General features: G+C 41.5%; 1 protein-coding gene across 4 annotated transcripts in view; it reads left to right on the plus strand.

Annotated features, from left to right (window-relative positions):
* The first annotated feature begins 20,957 nt into the window (after positions 1 to 20,957).
* Positions 20,958 to 26,329, plus strand: part of TMEM131L (transmembrane 131 like) — an 82,147-nt gene continuing 76,775 nt past the window's right edge. For 2 of the 4 annotated variants that reach the window (XM_044430625.1, XM_044430628.1), the window contains exons 1-2: positions 20,959 to 21,113; positions 22,051 to 22,124. In XM_044430625.1, the coding sequence (XP_044286560.1) occupies positions 20,987 to 21,113; positions 22,051 to 22,124 (201 nt within the window). In that variant the 5' untranslated portion in view covers positions 20,959 to 20,986. Of the gene's footprint in view, positions 21,114 to 22,050; positions 22,125 to 26,329 lie in introns of all 4 variants that reach the window. The other 2 variants (XM_044430627.1, XM_044430626.1) reach the window with 2 other exon arrangements.

Genomic DNA, 26,329 nt, shown 5'->3' on the forward strand with positions numbered 1-26,329 from the left:
GTAGATGGCCATAAGTTTTTTAAATAAATGAAATAAATAAACCTTACAAAGTATAATATACTGATCAAAAGGTTATAACTGATGTGCCTTATGTCGACTACTCTGAAATTCTCTAACTATAACTATATTGCCGCCCCCTCATATATGAAAATATAATATGAACATTAGACATAGGCTTAAAGGCAATGTCTAAGCGAACATATTTAAAATAGACACAGAGCACACACTTCTATTTGTGTTAAGGCTCCTGATAAACTTTGGTATGCGAAATCTGTAGAAAGCCTGATGAAACATACCCTTTTAAAGGGTATGTTTTCTCATCTTGTGGTTGCAGTATGTTTTTTATTCACATGCATTTCCTGTATGACACTTCGTTCAACCAAAAAGTAAACTGACACACAGCAGACCTGTGTATGATGTATCCAAAAAGTTGTCATCTGTTTGTGGTGGGTACAGTTAGATAATTTTAGCCTATGTTTAATTCCACACACACACATATACCCGACCTAATTTGGCTGCTAATGTGTATTATTTCACTGAAGAACCCTAACCTGCTCTGATTGGCTGGGTACTCCAGTTCTGAATTTCTGCCTGGATGTGCCACTAGCAAAGAAAGCATCTATGTATGAGTTTATTTTTTCAGGCCTAGCCAGAAAATCTTTAGTTAGATTCCCGCAGCAGCCCTTAATCCAAACGCTGCTATACTTCCTTCTCCAAATTAATTACTTGATCACCAAAATTCACTTTGTTCTCCCCTGAAAAAATTATCTCTACCTGTCCTCTATAGAAACAATGTAAATTCCACACATATTTGCAGATGCAGGTTTTTTTGTGTACATGAAGCATACGTGTGCTTGGAAGTTCAGCTACGTAGCCTCCCAATAAATGTACACACTTAGCAAAAGCAAAGCAAAAATTTGACATTATCATACTTTTAAACTGCCCAGTGAGCTCTCTAGGCTATGGGGCAGTATAAAAATACAATACATAAATAAATAGATGTTTCATTAAAATGATTTGTAGTTGTATTTCATGTCCTTGAATGGTATGCAGAAGTGCCTGTATATCTGTGGTGCATCATAAGTATCTTTCTATGTTAAGCATATGTCTTGGAGTTTGCAACAAATCATTTATATTAGGAAGAACAGTAAAATCCAGTGTTAGGGTTTTTTTTTTTTTTCAGTTTCTCTATGACAAAAACCAACAGGAAACAGGAATAAATGCCAGATGTGGGGAAATGCAGCTTTTAGCCAATCTGCATTTTGAGTTCTCAAATCTTTTGCTTTATTTTGGTGAAATACAGAGTACTGGCTTGGAGAGGGAGGACCCCATGCAGCAGCTGAAACAGATACTACAAGCAGTTAATCTTCATTTTTATATTTATGGCTGAAAATAGTGTTGAGAGTCATATACAATTGATGCACACAAAATTCTCCAGGATCAAGTCTGCAGATTGTTGCAACACATGGGGGTTTCCTCTAAACAGTCTTTGGAAATGAACTGTGTTTGGGGCCTGCTTTCTGAGATTATGATTTCAAAAATTTTCAGAGTTCTTAGTTTCCACCAGCCTACAAAACTTACTAGCCTATACCCCAATGCTTATGAGCGTACTAGGGGCTAGCAGAGGGGAGAGGGAGAATTACATTTCTTTGGTGGGTACAGAAAATGTCCTTTTCCTCCTTTAGCAGCCTGCTTTGTTTTAGAGGATGGGGAAAAGGAAAGGCAGAGCACTCTATTTCTCTTCTGCCAGCCCTCTCAGTAGCCTACAGGCACTTTTAGGTCTTCTGGGTCTACCAGAAGTTTATGGCTATGTACTTCCCACTCCTTGGACTATTGTATCTTTCTTTTAAAGCACTGTTATTCACAGAAAGCCTTTCATTGTTTTCTGATTGTTCAAAATTGCAAGGATAGTAAAAGAAGACATGCAGTTGGAGAAACAATTATTTTGAATAATTATCACATGCTTTATTCACTCTTAATTCAATAGTTTCTGACCTTGGGTTCCCAGAGGATGCTGCAGTATCATTCCTCCAGTCACTGACCATTGACCATACTGGCTTGGGATTATAGGAACAGTAGAGCAACAACATCTGGGAACCCAAGGTTGGGAATTGCAAGCAAAGATTGTAATATGTAAAATTCTATTCATATTTTCAGAACAAGAATGGTCAGTAGTTTTTAGTATGCATTGTGTAACACAGTGATTCAAAGCCTATCTGGGTGCTGGGGCAGAGCCACATGCCCTGGGATTTGCTTCAGGAAGACCTGTAACAGATGCTGAACATGAAGCATCTGCCTTCAGAAACTCACTCCTCATGGGCATTCAGTCTAGAGCATTAAACATCTGCTCAAGATGAACCCTTTCGCACAATATTTCTCTCAAGGATGACTCAGCAGGTATGATTATGGCTGATGTGATTTTTTCACTGTTTTATTGTTATATTTCATGTTTCCCTTATTTATGTAAGCCACTTTGATAGTCCACTGGAAAATGATATTTAATATATGAAATAAATAAGAGTAAAATAAAATAACATCAGGGTTCTTGAAAAGTAAAATCTGTCACTGGGCATGGATCAAATAGCTCTTTGGACCCTAGCCTTTGAATACTTCTGTTTCAGCCCCATTAGTTATTTTCCTTCATGCTGGTAGACAGAGGTATTCTAGCTGAATGCTCCCCAGGGATAAGTTTTAAATATCTTCTGAAGGCTTGATTGCAGAGATTTTGGACTATGTTAGAGACTGTGGAATTCTGAAGGCACGCTTTTTCCGTTCCTTATTGCTTCAAGCACACTGGCATGCAAACGTATCCCAACTCTGCCTTACTTTCTAAGCTTTCCCCACCATTATACAGCATATCCAGGTTCCATAGGGATTGTGTGGAATGGATGGGAGTGGGGAATAACAACAGATTCCTCCTGGCTCATCCTCTAACTCTCGACGTGTCCAGACACACTGCGGCTGGTATTTTGGTCATGCTCTAGATTTGACTTATTTATCTAGCAAGTCAAACTTAGCATCAGGCCTACTGGCCTTTGATGACTAGCTGTAATGCACACTTGGTTGTCTTGTGTCAAGCCTTGAAGTGAGACTGCTGTCTGACCTTACCAAAAGAAGGTTAGCAATATCATGGCAACCCCAATAACTCAGTCACAACATTTCTACAGCTGTCCAGTATATAAAGTAATTCTCCTGACATACCTTTGCACTGTGTGTGTGTCTAAAATATGCCATGTCTAATAGAAATATATGCCTAGTTAAAAGAGGATAAAACAACTATTAACAAATGTTGCACCTTTGTTTATAATAAGCATGTAGTCTCCACAGAATTTAATCTCTGACAGGAAGTAAGGACATTTGAGTCTTCTTTCCCAGTCTAAATGCAAACATATTCAGCATCTTTCTGTTTCCATGTAGTTCATAAAAGGGACATGGTTCCCTTACATAACAAGCATTCTGATTCGTTGTCAGGGAACAAGCAATACCATCTGTGCTGAGAATAAAAAGGCACAAGAACTGTGTCTTTACAGCAGATAAAACATTTTGGGAATCGGGGACAGGGAGACAAGTTCAAGAACACAGAGCAGGTTAACTGAAGCAGTTTGAATAAGGGCCAGCAGATTTCCACTTGGGACAGCAAATGAGACCCAAGAGGCATTGTTAGCCTGCTTTGCTCGGCTGCTAGCTATTGGCTTAGCTTTAGAGGAAGGACGACCACACAAATTGCCCAAAGTGAAAACAGCATCACCAAAAACAGGATGCTGTTTTGTATAAAATTGCACATGCTGGTTTATTTGAATACTGAGAAATATGCTGTAGAATTTAAATAGAAGTACAGCACATCTCACCATCCTGTGAAAGGCTGTGATCAGGTGACCCATGGGTCTGTCCAGTCTGCTTTCATGTGCTAACTGTTGATCAGCAATGGGTTTTAAAGTTCTTTAATCTGAAATTAGACAGGACAGCCCTTCAAAGAAAGGATGCTCCTCTAGCAGCTCTTCAAAGAAGGTACTGCCTTCTGTTAAAAAAGAAACATGGCCACCTTAGGATGCAAGCAGTTATAAAGGCTAGATTCTTGTTCATGGGAACCTGCCTATCTTTTTTCCTGAAATGAAGTTACAAACTGAAAAGGAAGCCTTCAAAATTGTGCAGAAACATAAATGTGTCTTCTTAAAAAAAGACACACACACACACAAAAGACTAAGAGGCCTAGAAACTAAATCATCATTTTGAGGGCCTGCCTCTTTTTTCTCAAAATATTGTGGTTGTGTGGAAGGCCAAGGGCAAATGTCCCAACTGTTGTCCTAAAAAATAAAAATAAATTAATGGGCTGAACATAGGTATTCAGAACATTTCATGTTAGTGGCAACTGACTTGGGAAATGTAGAAAAGATAAACTATGAAAGCTGCTTTTAAATTGAAAACTCACATTCAATGAGTTCTACCTGCTTTTCTGTTCACAGGTTCTAGATTCTTAGTTTTGTGCTCTGCACTGATAAGAATCAGAGTTTTAGTATGTAATTTATTTTCATACTGGAGCAGTTGCTGTGCTCCATTAGCAGGAATTTTGAGTCTGTGTACTATATGAAAGGAGAACATCTGTGTTGGATCAGCAGCAGGGGAATGCTTGCAGCTGGATTATGTTTGCTCTGAAGCTTACCTACCTCCTCTAGCAATCAGTTCATAAGAAATTCTACCCTCTGGGTGAGGTATAAATATATCTAATTAAAAATGAAATGCTATGTACCTAACGAATAACAGATATGGCTACAATTAGTTTGAAAAGCTTAAGGAATGGTTTTTTAATATTTGGAAATAAACACAATTCTTCCCATCTGACGCTAAGAGAGGACAGGGAGGACAATGAATGATTTACTGAAGTGACAATCAAATTGAAAATCTGCATTTAAGGAACCACTTGACCAATAAAGCATAGTGCAACACAGCTCAATTATTTGCTCCAGCAAGCAAAAATTAAAAACAAATTAAGAGAGCCAATGTTAAAGTATGTTGCCAGAATGCCATATGTCTAAATATAAAAAGGTAGAATTGTGTATGAAGAGAGTCTTATTTATATTATGGATTTTAACAAGTAGCAGAGGATTGCTACATTTGTTGAGTGAGTTATTCTGTGTAAATATAAAAGAAAAGTGATGCAAAATGAACGCATGTGTAACAATGTCTAAATATTTATGCAAGTTCTTCATGTGTACAATCAGACTTTCTATATGAAATGTCTAATCTTTACAAAACATGGTGTGTTGCTGATATTTCTTTATCTTGTATTACCCAGGCAATTTTGGATTTGGTAGAGTTAAAAGGGCTCAGCAGTGGGCTGATTCTGTGATATGATTATCACATTGGGATATTACTGATCATCAAAGGCACTGAGTGTGGAATTCCTTTGGTAGATAGTTGCAAGTGCATGCAGTTTGATGGTTTCTTAGTCAAGGATAAAGCAAACCCATTGAAATCAATGATACTCGGAACCAACGTAACTCCCATTGATTCCAATCAGTCTACTTTAGGCATGGTTAAGTCTGGCTCTAATTCATGGTTTCAGTTTATTATTACTAGTATTTTATATCTTTTGTCATGGTGATATTGCCTTCTTCAGCTGTATGTGCTCATATATCCATATTGATATTCTACCTTTTCTTCCTCCTGCAAAGAACCAAAGCTGGTTTTCATGGTCCCCTCCATTTTATCCTCACACCACCCCTGTGAGGTGTGCTACCTAAGAGTCAGTTACTGGCCCAAAGTCACCTAGTGAGCTTCATGGATAAGCAGGGGCAAGCACCCAGATCTTCCAAGTCCTCATCCAGCACTCTCACCACCATGTTCCATTGGCTCTCAGTGAACATCTGCTGGCCGCATTAATGTGTATATAAAACTTTGGTTTCTGTAATATTCAACAGATATTAGTGGCACTGGTAGGCAGTAGCTTAGATACAGTGAGGACTTCAAGAAAATGATCAGCTATATTGACAATACAAACCTATCCTCTATGAAATCAAACCATTAGTTGTGGCATCTCACTTTTGTCTATGTGCTGCCTGACAGTCACAGTTTCCTAGCACTGCTGGGATCCTTTTTATCTAGAGAAGCTAGCTCTGATCCTGGAGACTTCCTCATTCAAAACATGTGCTCAGCCCCTGAGTTACAGCCTCTTCCCTATGTACATGTGCTAGAGAGTATTTCTGGCAGTAGTCTACTTTTGAATGAACTGGAAATTTAAATTTGTCAGTTCCTGTTTGTACAGATGGATGCATCATAGGTTTAGTGGAATGCTCACAATGTATCAAAAATAATAGAACAGGGATAATTTCAAATAACTATAGTGTCAATAAGTAACTATCAAAAATAATAAAAATATCAAACAATACATACAAAATGGGATAAAATGCAAAAACAACCTGACCTGTTTCAACATACTAAAACAGGTGAGGAGGAAAAGCCTAACCAAAAGAAAAGAAAAGAAAAAGAAAATACAATACATACAGTTCTCCATTCCACACATACTTCTCATTTTGAGGAAAGAAAAAGTCACACCTTACTTTGGATAATTTTCTGTTTCTCAATGGAAATAATTTTCTAATTTTCCTAAAATGTTGAGTTCAAAACATAATATCAATCCCATATTATGATTTATTTAATTTTCCATCAAGTCCAAAACATTCAAGTTGCAGCTCCTTGTAGTTGTACAACAGCTTGCCTTGGAGATGTGTGAACTGGATTTTAAGTCATCCCTGAATATGAGGTGCTTCAACAGCTTTGGACCAAATTAAACAAATCTAGGTAGGAAATCATTTGTGATAAATCTATCACAGGAGTGTTCCAATTAGAAACAGGCAAGTGGATAATTCACACCTATGGCATGTATAATGAAGAGACTGAGAGAATGTATAGTGCCATTAGACTACACAGAGTTCAAACGTTCTGCAGTATTGCATTACCAGCTCCCAAGCTTCCAGTTTGATTTGACAATGAGATTAGACAACCATCTCTTTGTCTCTTGAGAGAATAGCTCCAAAACTATAATACAGTATTCTTAACTGAACTGTGAAATAGCAATGCAAATAGCGATGTACACCACACTCTAACCGATTGTCAAGAAGATTATTTTTAAAGATGCTATTTCTCCCTAGCATAAATTTGCTTACATAGATAAAATAGCATCAGGCAGTAACAACAGATTAAATTAAATGCTGAATACAGCTGTGTAAAATTAACATGACTCACCAAAGACTTGACAAGACCAAAACAAACGAAAGAGCAGGCAAACTCTTGCTACCTTCTCAAAACGTGGAGAGGAATGGACAAGAGGAAAGCCGTTGCGTAAACTCAGGATAGTTGCTTTGAAGACCCTGCTTCCAGCATCACATGTTCTCAGATCACATTTTGAGGGTGCACAGAGCAAAGCCTGATCTTTCAAATAATTTGAAGCACAACAGTTGATATAGAGAGAAGCCATTCCTACAAGTATTGTATATCCTAGGCCTCACTTGAAAGTCAGGGTGGTGCAATGATTAAGAGCATGGGACTGGGACTCAGGAGATCTGGGTTCTAGTCCTTCTCAGCCATGGAGCCAACTGGGTGACTCTGGACCAGTCATAGACTCTCAGGCCAAAACACCTCACAAGGTTGTTGTTGTGAGGATAATATTGAGAGGTGGAGGAGAATCATGTAAGCTGCCTTGGAAGGAAAAAAGGCAGCAAATAAAAAGTCCAATCCAGTAGTTAATACAATACTAGCTGACTGCTTGTACCTCACAAAGCCTGTAAGGATCACAGAATTTTACACAAGCTAGTATTGTATTAGCTACTGGACTGGACTCATCTACTGGGGCAGTCCCATTATAGCAGTCGGTCCTAGAGGACAGGAAAACCATGGATCAGCATGATGAGCTCGTTTTGCTTTCCAAGGAGGAGTGATTGGCAACATGCTTCCTTGGCCACCATCGCTACCTGGTTATCCAGGAACAATAGCAGATCTAGAAGCCTGTGACTCCAAGCCTACTTCACATAGGGAGACTGCACTGCTATCCATCACAGCCGCATTAATACAGTTCAGTGTCCAGCTTGTTAACGCAGAATCACTACTGTGTTGGTGAGTTCCACTGCTAATTTGGTCCACTTTTATTTACCCATCCATGGTAGCCATGAGCAGAGGAAGCAGTGCCTCAGTGCTTAGAGAAATGTAGAGCTAAGCAACTACAAATAAAATACTGCAGGAAGGATATCGAATGGTCTTTATTTTAAAAACCTTTATTCTCAATTTACCTTCTTAATGTTTCCTGAAACATGGTGACAGAATGGCTAAGTAAAAGAGTTTATCTGGTATTTTTACTTTCTTTGAAAACACAGCAGCTTGTAATAATAAAATATATTTTTCCATGCAGGAATGGTAACCGGTAAGATTGTTGGCCCATGCATATGTTAAACGTTTCACTGAGACTAAAAAAACTTCCAGGATTTATAGCAATATTGCAGTTCTTCTTCCTTTGCTCCAGGCTTTGTAAGAGAGCATGAAAAGTGACATTGTTTGACTTTTAGACTCCCTGTTGAGTAAAATATCAGCATGGCACACTCAGAATTATGCACATGTCCCTTGTTATAAATAGAAACTGCATATCTAATCCCCCAACATTGTGTTAAAATTGTCTTTTTCAGTTCCAGCTGAATATTTTGAACTGTGGACAAATAATGTTGATCATCAAAATAAAAGGCCCAGGAACGCTGGAACTGTGTTTATGAGCATAAAGACTCAAGGCAGTTGAAGTGAAGGATTTTATCCAATCTCACTTTATCAGAATGGGACACACAAAGGGAGGCTTCTCTGCCCTCCTTGCTTCAACAGCTTTCAGAGCTTTCCTGAATGGAAAGTTTCGTTCTCAAAAGAAGCCTCTGCCCAATTTGAGGGAGTCTTTCCTTCCTCTTCAGGGGCCTGTGCCTCATCCCACTCAGAAGAGTTACTGTGTCCTCAGAAGAGGCATTCAGGGGGATGTGCAGGCTGCCAGGAGAAGTCACCCTCCCAGCACAAAATTGGGTACAGCCCAAAGGAAACAACACAAATGTATGACAGTGAAAATTAGATGAGGCATAAATGGGGGTGAGTCCCACTTGAATGGAGCAGGACTTATTTCCAGTTCGGCAGCAGTGCAACTTAGGTTTGACAGCTTGTGCAAAATGTGTGCTGACCATCTTAGTTAACTTGATAATCAGCAATATGCTTATTATTTCCATTTTACTGCACTTGAAGATAAGTAGAACAGTCAAGCTCTGTTCCTACTGAAAACTGCCATGCCCGTCCAGCTGGACAGGTAGGCTTTGCTGCAAAAAGCTCATCTGTTAACTGAACTAGGTAGATGCGGTCAATTTTTTTTTTAGTTCTATTTATCTGATGTGTTTTTCAGGATGCTTTTCAGTTGATGAGATTTTCTTAGTTATGTAGCATTTTATCTGTATTAAATGTTAGCTATCCTGAGCACTGGGTGGACTAAATAAGGAAATAAAAAGCACCATGGGGAAAATGAATCCACCTTGGGGTTTATTTCTTTCATCTTTTTATTTAAGGACATAAGCAGCACCCTACCATCACACGTAACTCACATTTCTGAAAACCACCTCTTTTCTGCAGCTACCAGTAAAACTTAGAATACTTTTAAACCTGCTAGTAGCTTGGCTTCAGAAACTTAGGTGTGAGATGGGCACCGATATTGAACTGTTGAACAAGCTTATTTATTAAAAGGATATTTTGTAAATGAAGCAATACAGATATTTAGGCTTCAGTTTAGGCTTTTCAAAAGAATGCTTACTGACCATTCTTAAGTGTTCAAGAGGCCCTGCTGCTGATACAAGTTTAAACAGAAAATAAAGGCTTACGTTTCCCCACATGTGCTAGCCAGCTTTGCATAGGATTGTACCCTTAATTATTTTTTTATCCCTCAAGCTAAATTCTCTAAAATTCCAGCTCAGCCAAATCCACCCACAACCAGGTCCAACTCTTGGGTTCCTCTGATGCAAAAGCCTCTCTCGTTGTCTGGTCAGTTAATCTTGCCCTAATGCCTGTGTCTGTAACCTTCTTTTTAATTTACTTGTAAAAGAGCCACTTCTATGATAGAAGGATTGTAAAGTAACAAATGTAAGATGGAACCCTGTGCATACATTTCTAGGATAAAGTTCCACTTATTAGTAGCTCTTTTCTGAGTTAAAATACGTAAGATGATTCAGTTATTGTTGTCTACTATTTTGGAAGTAACAGATACATGGAAAGTCCTAGTACCCTGGTGCTTAGAAACAGCGGAAGGTACAGTTTCACATACTGTGGTTTAAAGGTGTAGGGGGGCTACATGCCCTATTGTACTAATGACAACTCTCTATTTTTTTAATTCTTTCATCATCAATCAATGCAGGATGAAAAGTGCAGCTGACACCAAGCATGAAATAACTTGGTGCCAATGACCTGCAGGTAGCAATACAGATCTCTAAAACTGAAAGGCTAAACCTGAAGGGATGTATGAGGTCAGTTCTGTCTTTAAAGATGTCCTCTGTTTGACCAGCTGTCCGGTCCATGTCCAGAGCAGTAATGAAGAACCTGAAGGAGGGAGCACAGATAGTGATGGATGTTGCACATCTGCAAAGATAGTGATGGATGTTGCACATCTGCAAAGCCACATCCAGCATGGTCCTCGAAGAACCGTGCTCCTAGGTTGCTTTAGACATTTGATGAAGCAGGCTGTACTTTACAAAAGTTAACAAGAAATGTGCTAATCTGCAGCTTGCTGCAGCATTCTTTGCAACACATGAATGCAGTTACTTTTCATGACATGTATAATTAAGGAAAAATTGTAAGAAATCAGAATTGGATTTGCATAACATCTTAGTTCAAATCAGCATGTTATTCATTCAAGGCAGAAACTTTATCCATAATCACCTGCCAATTCTTGATGGCCTTTTTGGCCCTGTTTAGTACAGGTTTTAAGTTCAGATAATGCTGCTGTCTTTCAAAGTGCAGTGGGGTCATGACTTTACAGAATATAGCATCTCTATCTTGGGAGGGTTCAAAGGTTCATGTTTAAATGCCTTTTTATGCATGGACAATGCCCAAACAGGCTTTTCAAAACTAAATGAAGCTTACAAAGTTTGGAATGCTGTTATAACACTGTAAACCTGTCAAGAGGCTCCAACTTATGCTGTGGATAAGTATTTACCATGCTTTTGTGGAAAACTTCTTGGGGTAAACAGCACATGCTGAGCTGAAAGGAAAGTGACACTGGGCACGCTGGCATGCTTCCGCACATGCATTTGTCCCTGTCAAACAAATCCTGAATAGCACTCTCAAACAAAAGAAAACCCAAACCTTTCAAAGAAAGTTGGAGCTTTGACAGCTACCTGTCTAAGCTTGGTGCTACCATAAATGAGAGAGCATTTTTTCTGAGCACCTGGAGTTTTTGGAAATGGTGGAAAAGTGTGATGAGCCATTAGGTCCATGCACAAGCAACAAAAGTAACAGTAATTTTCAAAATAAATGGACAAAAACTGTGCAAATTTCTTGGGTTTAAACATTCAGGGTTGCATGATAAAGCAGTGATTTCCTGTCTGATGTGCCACTTGAATATTTTGAAGAGGCTGTCATTTAGCTGTCAAATCAGAAAGATTGAAAAGCACTCTAGGGAGAGGGAAAGGAAAATAGAGCAATCTCAAGACCAGAAAGACTTGCGATTGTGGAAGGGGCACCAAACCCATGACAGTTACCCTGCTGTGGTGTTCAGTGGTTGGTGACCCTGTCCAAGCTTGGCAACAGTGACCCCCCACTTCCCACCACTCATGGAGTTTGGTTGACACTAGAATCCATCGTGGGTCTAACTAGCCTCAAAATGAGCACAGATTTGTTTCCTCTGAACAGGCCATTCTGGGAAAACACAACAGTGCCATGCCTTGTCCTTTATTAAAGCTTAATGTGTTGTGCAAAACCAGTCAGTGTATGCTGGTATTGCTGTATTTTCCCATTTTTCCTGATGTTTCTTATCTCTAATAAATAAAATGCATTAAGTTATTAAATTAAACTGCACCATGTCTTTATTTATTAACAGATCTATGTCCTATGCCAGCTAGACAGTATCTGGAGGGCCTAAGATTTTTTTTCAGATCCCAGCGATGAGATCAGGAAAAAATCTGGGTCTTGTAGCTGGGGACCTGAACTTAGACCCCCTTGGCAGCTGGAGCAGAAAGAATTACACCAACTGTCCCTTTGGAGAAGGACTTTTGGGGCCATTCCAGAGGTCAGGGAAGGCAGGGGAGCTGTGCTACCAAGAGACGATATATCCTGGCAATACCCCAGCCTTCCTCCCTCCTGTTCCATAGTGTAGCATTTTGATGACCAAGTGCTTTGAAGATCAAGAGGAGTGTGGAGGCAACCTTTGCCACATGCTTCTTCTGTCCTCCATAGGATGCCCATAATGTTCCAAGTAGGAAGTCTTACAGGCATCCTCATGGGATTGTACCCTTATTTATGTATTTTATTTCAAAGGCTTATCTCTTGTCTTTCTGCCTGACAACAGACCCTCGAGGCAGCCTACATTAAAGTAAAATAAATATTCCATTAAGGCAGTAACATAAGATTTTTGGAAAATGTACTATATAGTTACTATGTGCTTCTCTACTGGAATAAATGTAATGGTATATGATGGGATATAAATGGATGATGTGATTTTTAAAGATTTTTATGTACATACCAGGCAAATGAACAACAATCAAATGAAATTTCAACCAGGGCTCATGAAAGATAGCTTCACAACCTGATCTGAGTGTCCCTGTGCAGTCTTAGAAGCTGACACACCAGCCTCTTTCCCTGGAATTGTGATTCGTTGGCAATGCAACACAGCAAGTTGGAACTGAAACAAATATTGTGGTGTGGACTGTGACTTTTCAGGATGCCAGCCAGCCAGCCAGCCATGCCCTTTCCTGTGGGACTCTATTCTAACCCCACTCCATGCTTTCCATTTACCTCTAACAGGGAAATGGTGTTCCATGGCCTTGGACTGTTTGGGGGGTTCCTTCCCTTAGGGAAATTTGCCTCATGTATGTATAATGCTGGTTCCAGCCTGTCAAGGGTAGAGGTGCAAAAGTATTTGGGGTTCATATGCCCTTAATTAAAATTCCAGGTTCATCCGATTGTATGGCTTCTTACTGATCCTGACTCAGGGATTACCAAGTAATTTCTTGTTGCACTCTTCTGCTGTTTTGGATAAAGAACCTTGCTGACAGTATTCTAAGACAGATATCCGAGTTGCATTTCTCAGATCCGGCTGAATAATTGAATATATTTAAATGGATATTTAAAACACTTTGCATCATTCTATGATTTCAAGTCATTGTATACCATAAAGACCAATATGATAAAAGGTAACTGCATGGATAAAAACAAAAACCTAAAACCAGGCTAAAAACAGCTGGGTCTGCAATCCTATATGCATTTATAAGGGAATGCATTCCATTGCAGTAGATTCACTTCAGAACAGACACATATTCAGGATTGGGCTGTGTTTGTACTACCAGACAAAATTCCTGTGAGGGGGTGCCACTTCCAAGAAAGCCTTCTCCTTTGTGGAGACTGTGCACCTTTATGTGGGAAATAAGGTTGTGTGACCCCATTCAAGCTCAGTGGGATTCCACAGTCTTTCCATCCCAGTAAGCAGAAGTGGACTGCATCTGTACAGTCCCTGACAGATTACTTGCAGCAATGGTGGACAACCCTCCCCTCTCACACACACACTTTGCCTTACAGAATGGGCAGGTTGATATAGGAGTAGGTGTCCTTCAGGCATTTGATTTCGCAAGCTGTTTGGGGCTTTAAAAATAGCACCTTAAGTGGCTTTAGAAGCAAACAGGCGGCCAATGAAATTCATTTAAAGTATACATGATATAGGTAAACAATGCGCAGCGGTCAAAATTTTGGCAGCTGTGTTCTGTACTAATTGAGCATTCTAAACCGTCTTCAATGACAGCTTCATGTACAATTCACAGCTGTAATCCAGCCAGGTGATTACTGTGACACTGTTCACTGTGGCCAGCAGACTGTCCCTTGTGCAGAAGTAATTGGCAGGAACTCTCCAGAATCTCCAAACGGAAGAGGTCTTGTCCATCGCCTGGAAGGTGCAAGGATTAAACCTGGAATCACACACATGCAAAGAAAGTTCCCTATCACTGAGCTATGGCTCTTTCCCTGCTTTGTTGTCTGATGCCCCCTGGGCACTTGTGAGACCAGTTGCTCCACAGTGGTTCTTCATTGTTTTCAGAGACCTCCAAGTCAAGCAGCTAGTGCTGAGTGTTACAAGATTTGGTTCCACCTCTTCATTTCCATTCCTTGCATTCATTCATTCATTCATTCATTTATTTATTTGGCCACTACTGCTGACTCCACTCTCAGTTTACAAAGATGTACAGGCCACCTGTTGGCTGGAGCAGGCTGAGCAAATTGTGCACTAAGACATAGATTTTCCAGTAAGTGTGGGATGTCCTCAACAGCTAGGAAATGGATGGCATCATAGATGCACCCATCTTAGGCTGGAGAGCCAAAGATCTTTGTGTGAGGCCACATGTTTCTGGCCACATCAGAGAAGCCATCGGGGGAGTGGCCATTAGCAGAATTGCTAAGATTTTGTAGACTGTGTTCGCAACAACTGAAAAAAAGGCATATTCTAGGCATGCTAAAACGATTGGTAGTCACATGGAAAGCTCTGGTAAGCAGGAAATTGGACTAAATGATCTTTAAGGTGCTCCCCACCTCCCCAGTTCTGTGAACTGATCTAGCTTTTTCTGATTCGTAAGAGTTTTGCAAGACCATCATTGGTGCCATGGTACTGGATAATGACATATTGAAAAGGCTACAATATGTGATTACATAAACGGCTGCATTAACCACAGTACCACAAGCTTTATACCAGTCACATTAGTTTAACCTCACATTGCTGCCAGCAGGATAATCATTTTCATTCTTATGTGAAACACATTGTATAATATTGGGAGGACTGAAAATGGAAGTTTGCCTAAGTGAGCAAGACTTGACTATTAATTTCAAGAGTGTTCATTGGACTTTTTTAGAGCATGACTGAGTCAATTATTTTCATTTGGACTGGTCAGCTCTCCAGGCATATCAGATGCAGTGAAGGCATTGTGTACAAAGTATGACTCAATATTTAGTTGAGAGAGGGTTATTTAAGGGGTGGGAGGTTCACCTGACTGTTCAGCAGGGAGTCACACCTAGGTTTCTAAAGCCTTGCTCAATACCATGTATTCTTTGGGGGAGGCAGTAGCCAGACAGTTAACTGCCTTGCAAGTAGAAGGTGTCTTTTCTCCAGCGTGAATAGGCAAAATCCACTGAGCCTGCAAGGTAGCAGGGCCTGAATTTGTGAAGACTGTGGATTTCCAGTAAATACTAAAACACCAGGATTTGTATTCTTAACTTCCAGGAGTTTTCTACGTAAAACTTTTAATGGGCCTGTTCATGAGTAGCCATCAAGACCTTCTTTGGACAGTATCAACACTCACAGATGCCTGTTTCAATATAAACAATTCTATAGTGTGGCCACTGAATAACTTGCAACATATCTTGGATCAATGGCTTCCAGGTGATATTTTAATGACATTTGAAACATCTGGAAGCATTGGAGTGCCAATTTGCAGACGACCAGATGAAAGTGCTTCATTTTTCTGGGAAAATATTTGAGCCATCTGATTGACCTACTGGAAATTTCTCTGTGGCATGAAAAAAAAATCAAGTAATCCTAAAGGCTTTTATCCCTATGACATGTTTCATAAGTGAATTCATCTATATTGACATATTCATAGATTTCATTTATTTGTTTATTAATAAACTTACTACTGCTTAATATTAAAAACTAAGCAATTTACATATAAATATTATAAATCACCTTAAGAAAAAGTAAAATCACCCTAATTATTAAAATACAATGAAAACTATTTCAGTTAGGGTTTGTGCAATCAGGATTACCATTCAGTATGAAAAACAACTTCAAATTATAGTAACAACAGAAAGAAATGCCAGGAACTGTAAGAGGGACCAGCATAGCCTTAATTGCGATTACATAAAGCCAGGAGAAGCCTGGGTGAGCAAGCATTTCTTCAGGAGGCATTTGAGACATGGCACATTTTCTGCCTCCTGAACTGCATGGGGGAAAGTTTTCCAGAGGGTGGGTGTCACCACCAAGAAGGCCTTTCTTTCAGATATTAATGGTGATACTCTGTCGGTGGCAGAAAGACAAGTAATACTATGCAAGATTTCTAGATGCCCCTCTAGCCTTGCCTAAGATGTGAAAGGGTCACCAGAAGCACGGTGAAACAAAGGTCTGCAAAGCTCCTGAGCATGCCTCCTTGTCAATTTTTACTAAAAAGCAGTCCAGAACCATTATTTAAGGTCGCTTTCCATCTAGTGGCCTTATAATTTGGGCTTTCAAAATAATTCCCAGTCAACATAGCCTATAGTCACAAATGCTAGAAGTTATAGCCCAAAACGCGAGGAAGGCATCAGGTTGGGTAAACCTGATACAAGGTTCAGTTCAGCACTTACTGTATAATTTGCCTTTTTTGGAGTTATTAATGACCTCACTGACTCTGCCTAACTAATTACTGTTCCCGATTCTTGCTCTTTAGCTGTCCTTCACTACTTTCCCTATTGATACACATTTGTTGGTTCCTATTGCTACCTATTTATCTTACTTTGGCATCATTCTGTCCCTGCATTCTATGACTTTTTATTCTTTCCTTTTTTGATAGAAAGAGGTGGAGAGCATGCTCACACAAGCATTTCTTGATTGTCTATGAAACACTGTTTCTTTAGTGTATTAAGATGAGCATGTCACTTTTATGTTAAAAGCATTTACAAAGAGATGGGTGGGGGAAAAGTTACTTGATAGTTGTGGTAACAGTTTTAATTACACCTACTTATTAGGATTAAGCCTCATTGAAGACAGTGAGACCTACTTCTGAATAAATATGTTTGGGAGAACACTGCACATCATTTACAGTTGTTCAAACAGATAATTTATTGCACAATAGGATTAACTGTAGACCAAACTCTGAAATTCTAAATTCTTCTCTTATTATTTATAGAGGGTAGAAATAATGAAAATATGAATTAAGTCCCAAATAAACAATTTCCTTTTGCAAAAAGAAGTTACTATCTTTGTTCATGTTCACTTTTCTTTCCATCAGTGTTGACTCTTACTAGACCGGCTATACTCTGGGTATAAAGCTAAAAATAACAAGAATTTCACACTTTAAGACATGCTAGTAAGACTCAAAAAGATGTGAGTCTTTTGACAAGTGTTTTATAAATAAAAATTAGTGAAAGAAAAAAGCCACTTCCCTGCTTTGGCAGCAGGCTCCTCTGTAAGATGCCACTTTGGCTTGTACTAATGCTGATATAGGCCACAGTGAGAGCTAGCGTAACAGAGCAGACAGAATGTCAAACCAGGTCCTTGGAAACTGGCATCACAGCCTGCTCTTGGGCAATTTATCTCTGAGCATAACCAACCTCACAGGGTTGTTGTGAAGATAAATTTGAGAGACTGAATATGCCACCCAAAGCTCTGGTGATCTAATGCTAATTAATTTCCCCGTTCCCTTGAAAAATAATAAATGCATTTAAAAGGAAGAAATAAGCTTTTACATTTTTTTTTGTAAAGGGGAAATTTTATGTTTGCCACAATAGAAGATATTGGCATGCATAAGGCACACTGATTTCATTAGAATTGTTTAGATCCCATTTATTCTTGTCCTGAATTTCTTTCTCTTCATCAGGATTTCCAAATAGCAAAATGTACTTAAAATACATTTGGCAAAAATGTGGATATGCATCAATGTAATAATAAAACAGTAATTCTGAAATATGAAATGTTCCTAAGAAACCATGCAATGCAAAAATAAAACATTTCTAATACCACTTGGAGCATGAAATTACAAAAAAATAATTATAATAATAATAGTCAGTTTCTCTCTCTCTGCACATTCTGGGCTGTTTATTTTTTTTTTTTTAAAGGAAAACTAAATGCCACTTATATTTTTGCATGCTCAAGTTATGTCTTTTAATTGAGCGGTATTGTTAAATGTTTAAATGGTAAATGTAAACAAGTAGCCAGCAATTATTCACAAGCTGCTGCCGTTGCCCTGACAAAATGAGTAATGCCTCCCACTTAAGCAAGGGAGCAAGTGGAATCTGGTGAGCTGGTTTACTTGCCACCTGTTCATGTGCTTCGCGGCATCCTGTGCTTGATCCGGGTCAGTGCGGAGGAGCGCACAGGTGATGGCGATGGCAACGGCATTTGTATCTCACCTTTCCACCAAACCAAAGTGGCTGGCATGGTCTTCCTGCTGCTTAAATAAAGGATCCCGCAATTGAAGGAACAATGAAAGGGCAGTTCCATTCCAAACTATCAGGACTACAAGAAGGCAGAGGGGCTTCAAATTGGGGGTAGGTAGGCTTATGTGGAAAGAGGGAAAAGCAAACAAAGCCCGACATGTTTCATCAAATGTCAGAGATAATGTGGTGTGATCATTTGTATTACATATTATACTTGCAGTTAAGGGCGATCATCTGGATTCTTTCTTTAAGGAGATCCAAAATCTATAACAGAATGCTATTTTCATTAGGGCCAACTGAAAAGTTTACAATAGTGCAGCTTTCTCCAGCCTGGTATCCTCCAGGTGTTTGGGACTTCAGTTGCTAGAAGCCTCAGTGAACATGGCTAATGGTCAAGAGTGCTGGGAGTTGTAGGCCATAACATCTTGAGGGCACCAGCTTGGGAATGCTTGCATTTTTGGTTGACCCTAATGAAGATACTGCCCTATGGTACATTTGAGAGTTTTGTCTTTCTATGGCCCAACATGAGTATCTCTCCAATTTTTTAATCTCTTTGCTTAACTAGGAAGAGCCTTGATAAAATAATCTTTTAATTTGACTACTCTTTGCTGAGTAGTCTTTTGGGGCAGAAAACAGCCCTCCAGATATTTGGGAGTGCAGCATTCTTGACCATTGGCTATGCATACAGTGGTTTCTGGGAGTCTAAAACGTCTTTAGAATGGTCTCAACCCTGCCCCGCTCCCTGATTTAGGGTGGGCTTTGGAAAGATCTCAGGCTACAAAACCAGATGGTAGATTCTTGAGAAGGTAGACTGGACTATGTAATTTCAGGCTGTAGGTAGGACATGCTGTTGCTGTTTCACACGCAGAGTTGTTTATTTAATCTGGAAGAATTTTCAACAACATCCCCAAGACTTTTGGGAGGAAGCCAAGCCTGTGTCCAACTCAGCTAATTGTAGGAGTTTTTTTTAAAGCAGCTTAGATGGCTTTTAAAAGAGACTGAATGCATTAACGGACAATAAGAGTATTAATGGCTATTAGTCATGATAGTTCAGCATTTACCATATTTACTTATTTATTTATTTATTAGTGGCAGAGGTGGTGCATCTTTGAATACTAGTTGCTGGGGATCAGAAGGGGGAGCGTGCTATTGATGTCCAGAAGTGTCTCAGACTGTTTATTTATGAACTTTGGTCGTATGCTGTTAGCCGTCCAGAGACGTTAGTAATTGGACAGCATACAAATTTTATAAAAAAAATAATGCAAAACTGGCAACAAGCTACAGCCAGGTAAATGTTCACTACAGAACTACTGTCACCGATACCCTGCCTCTAATGTGCTGTTTGCACATGGTATTTACATTTCAGGGTTACAGTGTTAAAGGACCAATAAGTCCATTCGAATTCTATAGGGCTTCTTGGAAATACGAATAGTATTAGCCTGCATGTGGGTAGATGATTTCTAAACTAGCAAAGATGTATCTTGTACAGCATTTCATTTCCAATTTTCTTTCTTTCTGTTTGCTAGTTCAAAAGAGCAAACATATTATCCAGGGTGGTTATCATCTGGATACATTGTTGGTTTTGCTGCCATAGGCTTAAACAAAAGGAAGAGTCTTATAGCACCTTAACTGTGGATTTGTAACTATCTCTTTTGTTTCCAACTATAGTATCTCTCTAACCCACCTCATACAGAGCTGTGAAATATTTACTGAGTTCAAACACAGTAACCTCTGCTCAAGGGTTGTTGCCCTAAAGATAGGTTGATGTTGAAACATGGGACATCCTGTTGTCCGAATCCAGCTGAGATAATAAACCACATTGGGCAACCCATTTTACACCCCAAAACAAACCATGGTTCTCTTCATGGGATTTTGGTGGTTAACAAACTATGGCTTGTGAGCACAGCTGGGTTCAGATGCTCACATGATAAGCGACAGTTCAGTGACAACCCACCCTTGCAGACTGGGTTAATGGAATATCATACACGCCACCATAGTTTATCCTTCCAAGTGAGCCCCATCAGTCGCTGGGCTCTCTCTCTCAGGCTACAGGAAGCCCAGATAAATTTCGGGGAGAGGGACAGTGCGAGGAACTTGGAGGAAAGCTGTTCTTTTAAAACGATCTGAATAATCAAGAGATAAAAGGTTAGATCACGTAACTGCGTGTGCTTTGCAGAGTGTAATGGCTGGAAGAAACTCCCTACGTCCGGTTTATGTGGACGACATTGTGCCTCAGCAAGGAAGAACGCCAAACTAACGGGCCTTAGAGCGGGGCCTCGTTCTGCCCTTCGCCCCGCAGTCGCTCAGCCGCACGGCCTCCCTCCCAGGCGCTCCGGGCGGCGGCGAGGCGGCGGCAGTGGCCGCCTCCGGGCGGAGCCCAGCCGGGGGGAAGGCTGCGCTCGCCTTGACAGCGTCCCGCCCTGTGCAGCGCTCGCTTCCTCCCTATCTGTGGCGCACACGCGCGCAGCACGGAGGGAGGCGGAGGCCGCCGCCGCCGCCGCAGCAACAGCTGTACCCAGCCAGCCAGCAGCCAGCCAGCCAGCCAGCCAGCTCACAGCCGAGCGGCGAGGACAGCGGAGCGGCGAGGAGGAGCGGCGGCGGCGGCATGGCGGGGCTGCGCTACCCGTCGCAAGGCAGCGGCTACTGCCGCACCGCCACGGCCGTGAACCTCCTGCTCGGCGTCTTTCAGGTCCTTCTGCCCTGCTTTCGCCCGGGGGAGGCGCAGGGCCAAGGTAAGGCTCGAGGAGAGCGGGGCTTTCCCAGGGGGACGGCGTGGCGGGGGAAGGCGAAGGGGCAGCGGGGTGCGCGCGAAGGGGGCGGCGGCCCCCGGGCGGGCCAGCAGGCGGCTCCTCGGGCGCCCCCTCCCCCAGCCGCCTTTGTGCCGCAAGGGCTCGGCGCTGCCTGCTTCGTGGCTCCCGGGCTTGGTAAGGCGAGAGGGGAAAGCTCGGGCGAGTTCCTCCGCGTGCCGCTGGAAGGGCGCGTCGTGGCTTTGTGCTTCGCCCCCTTTCCTCTTCCGAGAGTTGGCTTGCTTTTCGGTGGCGGCGGGGGGCTGCGAGGCGCGCTGGCCGCAACCCCGTGACGGGCCAGAGCCGCAAATGGAGCGGGGAGCTGGCGGGAGAACAAGCGGACTGCGCGCTTGCACGCACGCACGGTGCGGGGTGGCTGCATCCTCTCCCTCCCACCCACCTCCCCGGGTGGGCGCTGCTGCTGCTGCTGCATGCGGGGCGCCCGAATATGCTGAGAGGGATGCCGCCCCTTCCAGCCCCTCTCCGCTCCCCTCGCCCTGCCACCGCCTGGAGGAGGAGGCGGCGGCCCGGTTCTGATCTTTACCCTCTGCCGTGAAACAAGACGATAAATAAACGATTGGCCCCGAGCACGCCTCCCGTGTGCCAGGGTTGCCGTCCTCGCTTTGTCAGGCGATCTGCTGCACCACGTTTTGCGGAGGCGCGCCTCTCAGCCCAGGCAGCGAGCAAAACAAAGCCCGACCTCATGCGTGCAGCGCCCGCTGCGCGAGGCCCACTGCTCGGGGGGAGGATTTCCGCCAGCCCGCACCGTGTGCGGCGGCCAGGCCTCTGCGCGCACGTTTCGCCCTCGGTTCGAATGGCGCTTTGGCACCGAGCGAGGTTTCCGTTTGCTTGCTTGTTTGTTTGTTCGTTTGTTCCCACCCAGCGGCCATCGATCCTATCCCCAACGTGGTGGAGTTGTGGCAAGCCGAGGAAGGAGAGCTTCTGATGCCTGCTCAGGTAAGGGCAGTGTGGGATGGCGGTGGCTGGTTGAGGAGGCATAAGGGGCGCAGGCAGGCAGGCAGGCATCCTCTTGCAGGAGGAGCGCAAAACCACTCCGTCAGCTCAGCCCAGTGGGCCCTACCGGTAGCTACCGGACAGGTGGCCGCCTCAGGCTGCAAAGGCTGGGAGCTGCGGCAGCGAGCGGAGGAGAGTTCAGAGCAATGTGTGCCAGGCCACCTGCCCTCCACCTCCTGAGAGGGCCACATGCCCTCCAGTGCGAGAGGATGCCGTCAGGGTGCCAGTGTTCAAATAAGATTTAACTGCCAGTTGGGTCACCTGCCGCACACAGAACAGGAGAGGGTGCTGCCCTTTCGGTCGCCTCAGGCAGCAAAATATCTGAGGCCAGCCATGAGCTTCCCCTGCACTTGTCCTCTGCACGATTTTGCAAGTCATGGTAGCTTCAGGTTGAGAGATGGCCCAGAGGAAGAAGCAGTGCCTCTGCACCACCTTTCCAGGATTTTGGCAGCAGTTCCTATTTCATTATGAGACTGGAAGAAGATGGTGTAGACATCAAGTAACATGACGCTGCTGGAAGATTCTGAAGCATAGTTGCACCTGATATTTGTAAGGAAGCACACAGCCCTGTTACTGCAGCGACGATTGTAATCCTATGCATCTTTACTTGAGAGCAAATCTGATTAAATTCATAATGTGAATAAGATACATTTGTTCAGTCTTGAGTAAATTCTTTTGTACATGGTAAGGCACTGCATCAGGACATACGTTTTTAGGTTTCATGCTGGTTTTCTCTTTGCAGTGTAAAATATAGATCTTTTCCTCTAAACGTCTCTAATAAGATGATAGATTATGGCCAACTAAAACTGATTTTTGGTTTTGTAACACAATGTAAAATATAATTGGGAATGATGCCATTTTATTAATACACCAAATATTTCTGATTTAAATATTTTCTTTACCTATAAAAATAAATAAATGGGGGAATTAGCATCTTTTAATTCATAATAGATGTGAATATTTCCCATCTAGACAACCATCAGTTCACTTCTTATGGTCTGTCTGTAGTTCAACAGTGGAAAACTTTAGTGAAGATTCAGCAGTAGTGAATTGAGTAACTGCTGCTTACATTGAGAAAATTTCATCTGTGATCACTTGTTTAAGCTGTTTGGAACAAGTCCCATTGGACTCAGAAAGACTGACTTCTGAATAAAAATCTGTAGCATTGTATAGCTTGTAATGACTTCAGTGAGCGGGTATTTTTCTGAAGGCAGTCACAGTCGCCTTCATGAGGAGCAAGTCGTGTAGCACAGAAGCATCTGGGAGACTGGGGCATAAATGTCAACATGTATATTTCTCCTAGAAACTGTTTCTACTATCGTTACTGCACTCAGCTGCCTCTGCAATTTGCCCAGGTGAACAAGCCCTTCCTTTTTGGACTGATGAAATAATTGTCCAATACTAGTTGGGCAGTGGTCTCTGGGGGGCAAATCTAATACCTGAGGCCACTGCTCACGAAGGGGTGACACTAAAAGGCTTTGTGCATTTTGATTCTGCTTCTTCAGCTATCATGCTGCTTCTCTCCCTTCACACACTACGTTGTCTCAGTTGATGAAAGTCCTCTGGATTTCTTTCATGACAGGAGGGGATCCAGCTGGGGAAGGGGGCTCCAGGGTATCTAGGTAGTTTTGCAGTTATACTTCTAGGGTGTGGGCAAGGTTAAATAGTTGTATGCTGTTCTCTATTTAACTGTGTGCTTGTTTTAACATAATATATGAGCCAGCTTGGTTAATTTCTATGTCCTTGGGTTTGTGTAACTTGGACTGAGTTCATGCAAGATGACAAGCAACCCTGTGTGGTTACCATAATTTGTGGAGCTTTTAAACCATGATCTACCCAATAATTGATCAAGTGATTTCTAAGTTATTGTGGTTTTCTACCCTTCCCACTCAGTTCTCCCACCATTGGCATATATCCCATCAGCCCTGGTACCTGAAATTTCAATCCAGGCTGCATCACTTCCTGTCTATGTCACCTGCCTCTTCCTTATTGGTCCAAAGAACTGTTACTAGGCAGAGAAGGATAGATGAGGCTGGATGGCTGAAGTGGCTTCTAGAGTAGCTGTTGTTTCCTCAGATTCTGGGTTTGGAAAAGGCACATTATGGTGGTACAGAGCACCATAGATAAACTCTTGTTTCTCATAATGATTTTTAAAGACTTAAGTTAAGCATGGTGAAATACTGGATTTAAACAATACAAAGCAGCACCAATGGGAGAAAACCAAGGTGCCATGTAATGTTTTCTGAACCCTGCCATTATGTGTAGTGTGTTTGTGAGTTGAGTAGTTAGTTCTTAATGTTCTTCTACTTAGATCCTAGTGAGGTTTTTGCAATGAATTGTTACTGAATTGTTTGGTGTGATAGCCATGTACAAAATTCTGCATGGTATAGAGAAAGTCAATTTTTCTTCCTCACACAGTACTAGATGTGTCATATAATTAACACGATTGCTAGGAAGTTCAGGACAGATACAAGGAAGTACTGCTTCACACAGTGCATAGTTGGACAACGGGGTTTACTTCTATTATGGCAATGCCTCCCAGTTTGGATGGCTTTAAAAAGGGAACTAGACAATTCAATAGACGATCAGGCCAGCAGGGCCTCCTAGACCTCCTGGCTGAATGCTTCCTGCAGTATCAGAAGTATTATGCCTATGTACACGAATTGCTGTGGAGCATGGGAAAGAGTGCTGTTGTACTCATGCATTAAGTGTGGGGCTTCTGTGAGCAGCTGGTTGGCTACTGCGTGAACAGAATGCTAGATTAGATAGATTTTGCTCTGATGCACCCTCTCTCTCTGTATTGTTACCATATATGAGTAATATATGTTCATTTGTTACTTTATTTTATTTACATTGACTGTTTGGATAATCCTCTATTGATTGTTCCTTGTTAGCTTCTGTGAATTTTGTTTGAGAAAAGAAGAGTATGTGAAATAAGTAAGGTGAAACCGGTTTGATCTCCTAGTTTGTTGGCTAACTTTGGTTAGAACAAACCACACTTCCCCCAAGATTGTATGTAATCTGATCGTTTCACAGAAGAGTGAAAGCTTCTGTGCAGAGAAATCAGAGGCAAGGGGCCTTCTACAGATGATTCACAGTAATCTAAACCAGTTTTGCTTACCAGTTTAGCTTACCAGTGGATAGAAATCATGTGGGAGCACATAAAAGGTGCAGATCCTAGTTGTCGTGGTAGTAATGAACGTAATGGTTATTACAGACTTGTAAGCCTGTTCTGATCTTTTTTCCATCCAAATACTCCAAGCTGCATTTCTTTCCTTTTAGTGGGCCACAGTAGAGATTGCACACAGGTTCAGCCTTTGCCTTGTCCCTGCTCAGTATTCTGAAGTGGAAGAGGCTGCTCCACCAATTCCACAGACAAAGGCCTATGTACAGTCAACTAGGTCTAGGACTGAATAGCTTCAGTTAGAGTTGGTTAGTTCTGATAAGAAGCCATTTGTGTCCTTGGAACTAGCATTGCTTTAAAATCCATGTCCAACAAACACAAATACTGCTTTTTTGCCATTTGGGGAAATATTTATTTGTCTGTTTAATCAAATATTCTTTACTCTTCTGGGCCTCTTCCAGGTTCTTCTGACCCTTTTCTTTCAATTTCTGGTAAACTGTCACCCAAGAAAGTTTTTGGTAGCATGACTTCCGAGTCACATATGTACATGAGTTTCTTTTTAAAAAAGCTAACTGAATACAGATCATTGCAATTGCTGAAAGAGACTGAGAACAGGTAGATCCCAAACAAAAGGGCTGTGTTTGTTGATATTTGGCTACTTTTTAAATGCCTTTTAAGGAAGGAATTCAGTTTTAGCTTCTAAAACAGACCTAATGATTTGATTGTTTGATCTTTCCCAGTAGTTTGTATTTTTTGTTGTTGTTTAGCTTGATGCCAAGATATTAACAAAATGTTTGCATTGGCTAAAAAGTGAACTGAGAACAACTTCTTCTTTTAAATACTCGGACTCCAAACTTCTTATTATAAGGATTGGTGAAACTTCAAAGTTTACTGTATGTCTTTGGAACTCCATAAACATTTTCCATATTCTTTAGGCCTACACACAAAACAGTGTGGCTGAGGAAGTTCAAAAGCTATTAATTATGCTTACATTATGCCTGCTTTTAGCTATTTACAGACTAAA

Source organism: Varanus komodoensis, unplaced genomic scaffold, assembly GCF_004798865.1.
Source record: "Varanus komodoensis strain SLA01 unplaced genomic scaffold, ASM479886v1 scaffold21, whole genome shotgun sequence".
Taxonomy (NCBI): domain Eukaryota; kingdom Metazoa; phylum Chordata; class Lepidosauria; order Squamata; family Varanidae; genus Varanus; species Varanus komodoensis.